Source organism: Triticum dicoccoides, chromosome 3B, assembly GCF_002162155.2.
Source record: "Triticum dicoccoides isolate Atlit2015 ecotype Zavitan chromosome 3B, WEW_v2.0, whole genome shotgun sequence".
Classification (NCBI taxonomy): Eukaryota; Viridiplantae; Streptophyta; class Magnoliopsida; order Poales; family Poaceae; genus Triticum; species Triticum dicoccoides.
This window is the reverse complement of record NC_041385.1, coordinates 850,535,826-850,546,684: the sequence shown is the minus strand read 5'-3', so window position 1 is coordinate 850,546,684 and position 10,859 is coordinate 850,535,826. Positions and strand designations below refer to the sequence as shown.

The following is a 10,859-nucleotide window of genomic DNA, read 5'->3' as shown; positions in this document are numbered from 1 at the left end:
GAAGTAATTGCTCATCATTAAAAGCAGAAAAAGAATTAGAGGTAATAAGCTGTTTACCTTTAGGGATTTCCAAGTCTTTCATCTTCCCGAGGTCCTCAGCCTTCTGGATAGCAGTCCTCCCATCTCTCCTAATCCTAGCACTAGCCCTGGGCGCCACCACCGGGCCCCAATTCTTCTTTGGTGGGATTGGGATAGTCAGCTGAGAGTTCTCCACCATCTCCCCATCAGACTCCTCATCAAACTGTTCCAACAGCTGGATGCCAATGTTATTCACAGGATTTTTCATGCACACACTTTTCTTGACACTAGCTGCCTCAGGGATGCCCAAAATAGCACTCTGAATTTTAGTCTCAAGAGAAATATTCCCAGTCCCTGTCCTGGACCTGTTATGGCTCTGATTGTTGTTGCTAGGACCAGGGAGACAAGGAGACTTATTCTTGTCAGTATCCATGGCCCCTCCCCCTTGGGAGTGTTGGTTCTTGGCCTTGTCAGCATTATCTTCAAACACCTCATCCTCAGGGCCATCACCACCATCATGGCCACCAGGGCTAGATGGCTTGTCCAAAGGGGGAGCAGAATCCACATTGAAGTAAATCAGATACAGCTCTTTCTCAATCTCAATCAGTCTTTCTTTTGGAATCTTGGAAATGTCTCTAACTGCAATCTGCACCTTAATTTTCTCATAGAAACTCCTGAAGATCTCATGTCAGTCAACATTAACCAAGATACCAAGAATAGAAGCTACCTGAGAGATGACTTTCCAAGTAATTTTGTTGGCAGGAACTCCAATCACAGAAACCCAGATTTCCTGCAGCTCAGCATAGGAGACTTCAATTCCATCCCACTTATCAAAGGATACAGTGACTCCTTTTTTCCTGAGATTTATTGAAGGTAACTCCACCAGATCCTTGACCTTTTTGTGTGGGGGGAATCTGACCAAGAACTGCTTGTCAGATAGCTGTCTCATTTGCCAAGGCCAGTTAGTTTCCCAGATTTCAGAAAAGTTCTGCTTTAACTCTTGCAGGGTAATAGTTCCCTCCTCAATCACAGCAATACATACATTGGATAGGTTCAGCCACTTACTAGCATCATTATCCTCAGCTTCAATATGGAAGAAACCCAAGCCAGAGTTGGCAAAACGGGAACAAACAAACAGAAACTAAGTCACCAGAAACGCTTGGCTCCTCCAACCCAACTCCGCCGCCGCGGCCATGAGCGGTATGAAGTTCTGCCCCTGGCCAGAACTTGGTGTTCCTGCTCTCAGGTGGCTGAGTGTAGAGGCAAAGCATGTCAGCCCAGTCGAGCTTCTTACCCTCCAAGACGACGAACAGCCGACCGTAGCCTTCCAATCTGCCCTCGCTGCTGCGCGAATCGTTTCTTCGTCTCCGCGGGTAACCGAAAGAATTACAATGATGAATTGGAACTTTATTGTTGTCTCCTTTATTGTTTTGCCCTACTTGTGAGTGCTTGGGTAGAAATCATTTTTAGAAAAAGGCATGATTTCTAGGCTTAAGTGTCAACTGCAAACCTGTCCCGCGTGTTGTTGCACTTTGAATCTCATTCAGATTGACGCTGGATAGATATTCTGGCGTTGTGAAGGATGTAGGCGGCCTGCAGATCAAGAGTAACGGCAGCTGGTTCCCTGTCAGGCCTGCCGAGGGCGCTCTCATCGTCAACATTGGGGATATCTTTGAGGTAACCGTGAACTCAATGATGCTGTCTGCTGATGAACAGATATTATGACAGAGTGCCTGGTGCCGTACGCGAAGAATTTGCAGAATTAGTCAACTGAACAAGCCAGATTTTCTTTGTCTGTTTTGCTTCACTGAGGAGTGCAGATCTTTTCAAATGGGAGTACAAGAGCATCAGCCCCGAAAACAACAATGATCTGTTGATGTACAGCCAGCTGGAGAGTTATTTGTTTCTAGTTAGGCTCAGCTAATTTTCTACTCCTAGAAAATTAACCAGTGCTGAGCTGATGCAAGATTGGGTAGTTGACTTCTGAAAAATTGCTATTGGCTGGAGAAGTGCAGATCAAGACCTGTAGGAGTATTTTATTAAGTACAACTATCAGTTTATATTGTGGTAAGGTAAGCTGTCCCTATTATTATACGTCAAACAAAAAAAAACATTATCTTGTGCTAAGCTACTGCCAGCTGGAGCAAGTATTTCTAATTAGGCATGGCCAAATTGCCTTTGAAGAATATTGGAGCTGTTGCAATATTGGCATAGTTTTAAATAGCGCGCTAAGCATCTTAGCGACGGACCTCTTCCAAATGTTATAGCGTGCTATAGCGCGCTATTTAAAATGTTTGTTCATTTGTTTGGATCAAAGTCTCTTAGCGTAAGACCTTTTATAAACACTATAGCGTGCTATAGCGGAGCTATAGCGGGCTATTTAAAACAGTATATTGGACAGTTGACTTGGACTTTGCGATTGGTGGAAGAAGTGCAGATCAAGCTCTACTTGTCGGTAGAAGTATTTTATTAAGCACAACCACCAATTTATATTGTGGTGATCGATAGAAGCAAGCAAGCAGACCGACTTGCCCCCCACACGCCACCCCTACCAAAAAGTCAATACCCACGGTTTCCGTTTTCCTCAGAAGCAATCTTATATGTATGCATGCTGCTTTCATACAGCACATTTACTGATTTTGTGTCTGTATATGCATATGCTTACTTTTTAAATTGATAAAAATAATAATCTTGTCATCTCTGATTGCTCTCCTTTTTGTTACTTCTCTCTCCAATTCTAGCGGACCAGATCCTGTTGTATGTATGTAATTATAGTAAAGTTAGTATAAAGTTGGGTCATCTATTTTGAAACGGGGGAGTAGTTTCTGTCCAGTGTGAAAAAAGTTGATTCCCAGAAAATAAGACAAGAATGAAAGTTGATCCCCAGAAAATAAAAGTATGAGAAAACTTGCAAGTTGGCAGTTTTCTATTTCTATGATTGTAGCTGGACTGATTTTCTGAATATTATATCACTGGATGATGCGTGTCGTTGGCTACCATCTGTCTATAACTCTTATATATATGCCAAAAGAAGATACATGTGGTAGCCAGAACACAAGACTCCAGTATTCGGGGAACCAGCAGCATCTCAATTATCAAGAGCGGCAAGAGATGGGATCTCTCCCCGTCCCGAGTGTGCAGGCCCTGGTGGCTGCCACCGGCGGAGACGATGTGCCACTGAGGTATCTCCGGCCAGAGGCGGCAGCAGAGGCGGTCACCGGCGACGCCGACGGCGAGGCTCAGATCCCCATCATCGACCACCAAAGGCTGCTGCTGGAGCTGGACCATGGCGGCGAGGAGTCTGCACGCCTCCACAGAGCCTGCCAGGACTGGGGCTTCTTCCAGGTAACTTTGTTCGTTGGCTCACAATTTCCTCAACCCAACACGAGCACCTAAGCAAAGACAGTTGACTTCCTCTGGTATACTATATATGTATGCCTGATCATCCTGATACTAGCTAGAATTGCTCTCCTGTTTGTTTGCAGCTAGTTAACCACAGTGTCCCAGACGATGTGGTGGAGAGTATGAAGGCCAACATCCAGCAATTCTTCCAGCTACCCGCAGAGACGAAGAAGCGGTTCGCTCAGGAGCAAGGGCAGCTAGAAGGCTACGGTCAACTGTTCGTCGTCTCTGAGGATCAGAAGCTCGACTGGGCCGACATGCTCTTCCTCTACACACAGCCACCTGAGATGAGGAACACCAAGTTCTGGCCTGACCAGCCTGCTGCCTTCAGGTATGTAGCTAGATTGTGATGATATTCTCCTTTCTTGCCTGTACCTGTCACCCTCTTCTTCAGCTTCTTAGTTACAATGGAATGATGCTTTTTGGTCGTCTCATTCAGATCGGCGCTGGATAGATATTCTGATGCGGTGAAGGATGTATCAGACTCCCTTTTGGCTACGATGGCCAAGAACTTGGGTCTGAAACGAGAGGCGATTGCTGACAAATGCATCCGTGGAATGCAGAAAGTCAGAATAAACTACTACCCACCATGCGCCCAACCAGAGAAAGTCGTTGGCTTGTCCCCGCACTCTGATGCTAATCTCCTGACACTTGTCCTCCAAGTGAATCATGTCCAGGGCCTGCAGATCAAGAGGAACGGCAGCTGGCTTCCTGTCAAGCCCGTCCCGGGCGCTTTCGTCGTCAACATCGGAGATATGTTTGAGGTGAGCACGCGCAGTTAGAGTGAACACCGATTTGGTGCTTCTGTCTGCCGATGATCAGATGTTACAGAGTGTATGGCGCCGTCATATGCTTAGCTAGATTTTGCAGAATTGACATATCATCAACCAAATAAATCTGTGCATTTGAGTTGTTTGTTTTGCTTTGACGGGGACAGGTCTTGACGAACGGGAGGTACAGGAGCATCGAGCACCGGGCTGTTGTCGACCCGAAGGAAGAACGGTTGTCGATTGCGGCGTTCCAATTCCCAAACATCCACACCATGATAGGTCCTATGAAGGAGTTGACCGCACACGAAGACGATGCCTACAAGACATTGGACCTCGAGAGCTTCATGAGGACCTTCTTCTCGACCAAGCTCGAGGGGAAGAACTTCTTGGAGCAGATGAAGCTAAACTAGCTAGCTAGCGGCTGAAGCTGGGCTTGCGCGTATCATCATTGAGATGGACTCGACAGTGCTTGCTTCAGCTCTTCTTTCCAATGAATGGACACTTCTCGCAACGGAGTTCTCTCTCGGGAGGCAAAATTTCTTCTTTTTACTACCTTTGTTGATTTTAAAGTGCTCGTGTGCAAGCGTGCCGGTAACTCGGTGGCGCATGTCCTGGCTACCCATGGTGCAGGGAGGTACCTTGTATTGGCATGACGTTGTTCCTTTATCTCCTCTGGTGGCTAGTGATCTAGCTGCATCCGTATGTTAATAAAGCTACTTTTCTGTTTCAAAAATAAAAAATGGCAGCTGAATGCTATGCTACCATAGCAGGTAAGGAACCATGTTGTTGCAGGCATCATCCTTGTATCAGATGATCAGATAGGGTGACACATGTATCGGGTATCGGCTTGCAGACAGAAAATCATGCTCCGAAATTTTAGTTTCATGTATATAGCTAGCTAATAGTCTTGTTAGAGCACAAGAGATCTGAACTTGTCAAGCATATTGTGGTTTCAGTGTGTGTTTTGCAAACCTTTATTATGTCACCTAATCATATTTGATACTTACTAGATTGTTTCTACCAGCCTATCATATCATCCATGAAGGCTTCTCGCAGCGCTAGGCTTCTCGTGGTCATGCGCTAGGCTTCTCCCAGCGAAGGCTTGCAACGTCATGACCTTGCTTGATGGTGGGATGCTCAGGAAGCAAAAGAGCTGGGTAAAGGTAAGTGGCCATCTCTTGGTGGATTTTGTGGTTATGCCAATCAGTTCTTAATCCCAAAAACATTATGGTACATGGCATTTTTAGATCTAGTCTCATGTCGATAGTAAGTTTACGGTCCCTCTTATGTTGCATAGGCAGTTAGGAAGGGAAATTTGCTTGGCAGATATGCATATTCATGTATAATTTCTATGTACTCAACATATAAAGAGTGCCGTTATTGATGTAGTTCTGTTATCTCCTGTGCTGTCAACCTGCTAACAATGTCGTCCTGTTTTCAGGCAGAGCCACCTGCAGCAATTGTATGCTTGTAGCTACTGTCGCAAGCTTGGGTCAAAATGATTGAGAAGCATGCTTTCAGTCTTGGATCAATCAAAATACTCCCTCCTTCCGTCTATATAGGGCCTAATGAGTTCTTCAAGACCATCTTTGACTATTGATAAGATTAATAATACATGAGATGTATAATGTGAAAATTATATCATTGAAAGCTCCTTTCACGTATGAATTTGGCGGTATGCTTTGTGTAACTTGCATGTCATATATTATTGCTCTAACACTTGGTCAAAGTTAGCCTCGGAAAACGCATTAGGCCCTATATAGATGGAAGGAGGGAGTATTAGTTATCGACGAGGTGACCATTCATCTATTCTTCATCCCCAAGCCAACAATTTCATATGCAGTGTCTACATATCTTGTACGACGCCATGCTTTTTTGCTTGAAAAGAGGTTAGCTAATGTAAAAAACCTTGTTGTTTTGTCAGGTTGATTTTATTTTTGGATCATCAAAGCAAGTGAACTCCCTTCGCAAGATACTAAATTCTTATACAGCAGCTTCCAGTCGGCAAACCATATTTGCTAGCGCATCCATACCAGCACAATCGCGATCCACCTTTGCATTGTATTGGCGCAATAATTTCCCATTATTCTTTATTAATAAGTTTACAATGGGACTAAAACAAAACTCATTACTGTAAAAACTCTTCCTTGACTACTAGCGACTGCCAAGTCGATGAATGAAGATTGACGGCCAGTCCGCCTCAAAAGGCACGACCTTCCTCCAGTGTCGAGGCCAGCCCCTGACCTCCTCCATTGTCCCAGTTTTGAGGTCAACAACGTAAAAACGTCCGTCGGCATTGACGAGCAACGTGCCACATTTCTCTGCTAGCATGTGTAGCGTACTTACTTGAGTCTCCGTCATATCTTTCGGTTGCTTTATCTCGAGCACCCGAGCACATTGCCATGCTAAAGTATCGTCATCGACGCCGTCTTCCTGGCCGCATCGTTCCCAGATCTCTACCTCGAGACTTCCTTGTCGCATCCAGAGCAAAGATGGTGCTTCGTCGTCGTCAATGATAGCGGTGCTGAGGCATAGCTTAGCATAAGAGCGTCTGGTTGTGTTCTGCCGTGGGATTGGGAGCTCCGACCGGGAGAGGTGGCCGGTCTCGGCGTTCATGTCCACTGTGGACAAGCAGGTCTCAGGGTTCAAGTCCATTATTCTGTACAATCCTCTGCGCCAGTGCGCTGCTCCGTGGTACACGACCGCTTCATTACGAGGAAACACCGTGTGTGCTCCAGCTCGCTTCTTCCGACGAGAAGGCGTAACGATTGTAGTCAATGTCGACCATTAGCACCTTGAAGCACGACATGGGTGGCCGTCGGGGGCGGCAGTCTGCACCGGTTAGGATGGCGTATCCGTTGTAGGCGGTGGAGGCCGAGCACCACTCCACGGGCGGAAGCAGATCGTACGCGCCGGAGAGCGGATCGCACACTGCAAGGTGGACGACTGCCCTGTTCGGGTCCTCAGGGTCGACGAGGCGCATGAGGAGGACGCCGTGGCGTGCGGCGGCCAGCACCGCCTGGTCGAAGAGGCTGGCGGGGGCGGACGGGAAGAAGGAGCGGAGGGCGCGGCGGCCGAGGCTAGCCATGGCGGACCGTGGCGCCGGGACGAAGCATGGCGTCTTGAAGGTAACTTCACTGGGGCCCGGACGCTCCTCCTGGGTGAAGAAGCCGACCAAGGCGCAGCAGGGCGCGTTCTCCGGCGGCCAGCAGCGGCGGAGGAAGGAGGGGTCGACGATGAGGCGGAGCCACTGCCTGCACGTCGTGGCGGAGCGGAAGAGGGCGGCCGGGTCGTCCTTGACGTGGAAGAGGATCTCGAGCAGCACGTCCGCCGGGAGCGAGACCGCCGTCGTCTCTTCCATCGAGATCTGCCGTCTCTAGGCGGCTAGGGTAACGTACGTATCCAATATAATTACTACTAGTAACCTGGCAAGTTTTCCGGTACATGATCGTAGGCTACCAGGACACGGCGGCGACGACGACGGGAACTAATCAAACACCAATTTTTATTAACTTGTGCATTCGGGCACGGCCAGCACGTACACTTGAATAAAAGTACTAGCTGTTGGGGCGCACCACTTTGTATTGTTAGACTATGTATAACTTCTGTACCTATGTACGTATTGTAACACAACCATTATATATAATGAGATAAGCCACCCCTAGAGGGTTGTGCTGGTTCCCAAAACTTATTGTCTTACATGGTATCACGCTAGGTTACGATCGCTTCCGCTTCTAAACCCTAATACCCGCACCGCCGCCGCAGCCGCCGCCGCCTTCACCGGCCGCGAGCTTTGCGGCGCCCGCCCTGGCTGCGGTCCCGCCTCCTCCCGCATAGGCTTCGGTGCCTCCGGCTGCCTCCATGGTGTTTGCACCCCAGGCAGCCTCCTCGATGGGATCGTCTTCGCCGCCGCCGTTTCACTTCGGTCATCTCATCACCATCAAGCTCTCCGCAGACAACTACATCTTCTGGCGTGCGCAGGTTCTCCCGCTCTTGGGGAGTCACTACCTGCTAGGCTACATCGACGGATCGCTTCCCTGCCCACCCGCGCTGGTAGACAGCGTGCACGGTCCGGTCTACAATCCGGCCCATCGCGTCTGGACGGGGCAGGACCAGGCGAACCTCTCCTCCATCCAGGGGTCGCTCTCGCCGGCAGTTGCCGGCCTTGTTGTCTTCGCAAAGACGTCTCATGAGGCCTGGACCATCCTTGAGCGCACCTTTGCAGCGCAGTCCCAGGCTCGTGTCTCTGCACTCCGTCGTCAGCTTGGAGAGTGTCAGAAGCTTGACTCCACGGCCACTGAGTTCTACAACAAGGTCAAGGGCCTTGCCGACACATTGGCCTCCATTGGACAGCCCCTCACCGACTCCGAGTTCAACTCGTTTATTGTCAATGGTCTTGATGAGGAGTATGATGCCTTAGTCGAGATCATCAACGAGCGGGGTAACTCGACACCCATGTTGGCACACGAGGTTTTCTCTCGGCTTCTGCTCACTGAGCAACGGGTCGAGACTCGCCGCACCAGGGGCACTGGCTCTCTCTCGGCCAATGTCGCCACCAAGGGTGGCCGCTCTTCTTCATCACCCCGGTCTCCCTTGGGGCTGCCACCGTCGCCCGCCTCGGCCCCCCCACCTACTGCGACCTTACCAGGGGCTGGCGGTCCACGTGTGTGTCAACTTTGTGGCCGCGATGGGCACTGGGCCTCCAAGTGTCATAAGCGCTTCCAGCAAAGCTTCCTTGGTCTTGGCAATGACGGCAAAGATACACGCAACAATGCCCGTCAGGTCGCCATGGCTGATCGTCCCGCGCCGCAGAAGCACCAGGGACGCACTCAGTCCTACTCCATCGATCCACACTGGTACATGGACTCTGGGGCGACAGAGCATCTGACCAGCGAGATGGGGAAGCTTCACACTCGTGAACCCTATCATGGCTCCGACAAGATCCACACCGCCAATGGAGCAGGTATGCACATCTCTCATATTGGTCAAGCATCTTTTCTCACTAGACATGCCAATAGGAGTCTTCAGCTTCGCAATGTTCTTCGCGTTCCATCTGTGACCCGCAATCTTCTTTCAGTTCCTAAACTCACACGTGATAATAATGTGCTTTGTGAATTTCACCCTTTTGATCTTTTTATTAAGGATCGGGGCACAAGGGACATTCTTCTTAGTGGGCGGTTGTGCCAGGGCCTCTACCGTCTGGAGCATCCTGGCGTCGCTCGCGTTTTCAGTGGAGTTCGGGTCTCTCCGTCACAGTGGCATGCTCGTCTTGGTCACCCGGCCACACCTATTGTCCGTCATATTTTGCGTCGTCATGAGCTTCCTAGTTTGTCTAGTAATAAAGATGTAGCAGTGTGTGATGCTTGTCAGCAGGGGAAGAGTCATCAACTTCCTTTTTCGGAGTCCAGTCGTGAGGTGAAACATCCGTTAGAACTTGTGTTTTCAGATGTATGGGGTCCTGCTCAGACTTCTGTCAGTGGTCATAATTACTATATCAGTTTCGTTGATGCTTATAGTCGCTTTACCTGGCTTTATCTTATTAAACGCAAATCTGATGTGTTTGATATTTTTGTTCAGTTTCAAAAACATGTTGAACGTCTTCTCAAGCACAAAATTGTTCATGTCCAGTCGGACTGGGGGGGCGAGTATCGCAACCTCAACTCCTTCTTTCAGTCGCTTGGGATAGCTCATCGTTTAGCATGTCCACATACACATCAGCAGAATGGTTCAGTCGAACGTAAGCATCGTCATATTGTTGAAGCTGGTCTTACTCTTTTGGCCCATGCATCTGTTCCGTTTCGGTTTTGGAGTGATGCTTTCACCACTGCATGCTTTCTCATCAACCGTACTCCTACTCGTGTTTTAAACATGAAGACTCCCATTGAGGTTCTCCTTAATGAACAACCTGATTATACCTTTCTCAAGGTATTTGGGTGTGCTTGCTGGCCGCATCTTCGTCCATATAACAAGCGCAAGCTTGAGTTTCGTTCTAAGAAGTGTGTTTTCCTTGGCTATAGCTCTCTTCATAAAGGTTACAAATGTCTTCATGTTCCCACTAATCGTGTCTATATATCTCGGGACGTCGTGTTTGATGAGCATGTTTTTCCCTTTGCCAACCTTCCTGTGTCCACTGTCGAACCACCATCCCTGCATTCATCCTCTGTTGCTTCTGCCCAATTTGATGATGTTGCATACTCTCCTTTGATGTTACCTAACCATGGTGCAGGAACCGGACGTGGAGCTCGTTTGGAGCTGTTGGAGGATTCACCATCATCGTCGTCGTCTTCTGGTGGGCACGTCGATCGCCCTATGTTGCATGGCATCGATTCGCGTGCCCATGCATGGTCACCCGACGAGCCCGTCGCGCCGAGCATCTCCACTGCTCGGTCTGCTACGCCAGTGATCGCCGAGTCTCCAGCGGCTCGGCCTTTTTCACCAGCGGCCGCCGAGTCGCCCGTGGCTCGGCCCGTCACGCCGTCTTCGCCCGCGGCTCGGGTCCTCACGTCGCCTTCATCAGCGGATCGGCCCGCGACACCGGCCGCGCCACGGCCCACTATGCCGAGCTCGCCATCGGCCCGGTCTGGGATGCCGGAGTCGCCAGCTGCTTCGTCTGCTCTGCCGGTTTCGCCGGTGGGCCGGCCTTCTTCGCCGACTGAGTCCGAGGCTACC

General features: G+C 49.4%; 1 protein-coding gene across 1 annotated transcript; it reads left to right on the top strand.

Annotated features, from left to right (window-relative positions):
* Positions 1–3,063: 3,063 nt before the first annotated feature.
* Positions 3,064–4,951, top strand: LOC119278933 (S-norcoclaurine synthase 1-like). Its single transcript, XM_037560314.1, has 4 exons — positions 3,064–3,363; positions 3,504–3,751; positions 3,860–4,184; positions 4,358–4,951. Exons 1-4 carry the CDS (start codon positions 3,130–3,132, stop codon positions 4,598–4,600), a joined length of 1,050 nt encoding a protein of 349 aa, XP_037416211.1. The 5' UTR covers positions 3,064–3,129; the 3' UTR covers positions 4,601–4,951.
* The last annotated feature ends 5,908 nt before the right edge of the window (positions 4,952–10,859 follow it).

Bases quoted from the DNA above. Each gene is read 5' to 3' on its own strand.
- LOC119278933 (XM_037560314.1), top strand. From the start codon at position 3,130: ATGGGATCTCTCCCCGTCCCGAGTGTGCAGGCCCTGGTGGCTGCCACC. The intron at 3,364-3,503 runs GTAACTTTGTTC...GTTTGTTTGCAG, and splicing joins AGGACTGGGGCTTCTTCCAG to CTAGTTAACCACAGTGTCCC. The intron at 4,185-4,357 runs GTGAGCACGCGC...TGACGGGGACAG, and splicing joins ACATCGGAGATATGTTTGAG to GTCTTGACGAACGGGAGGTA.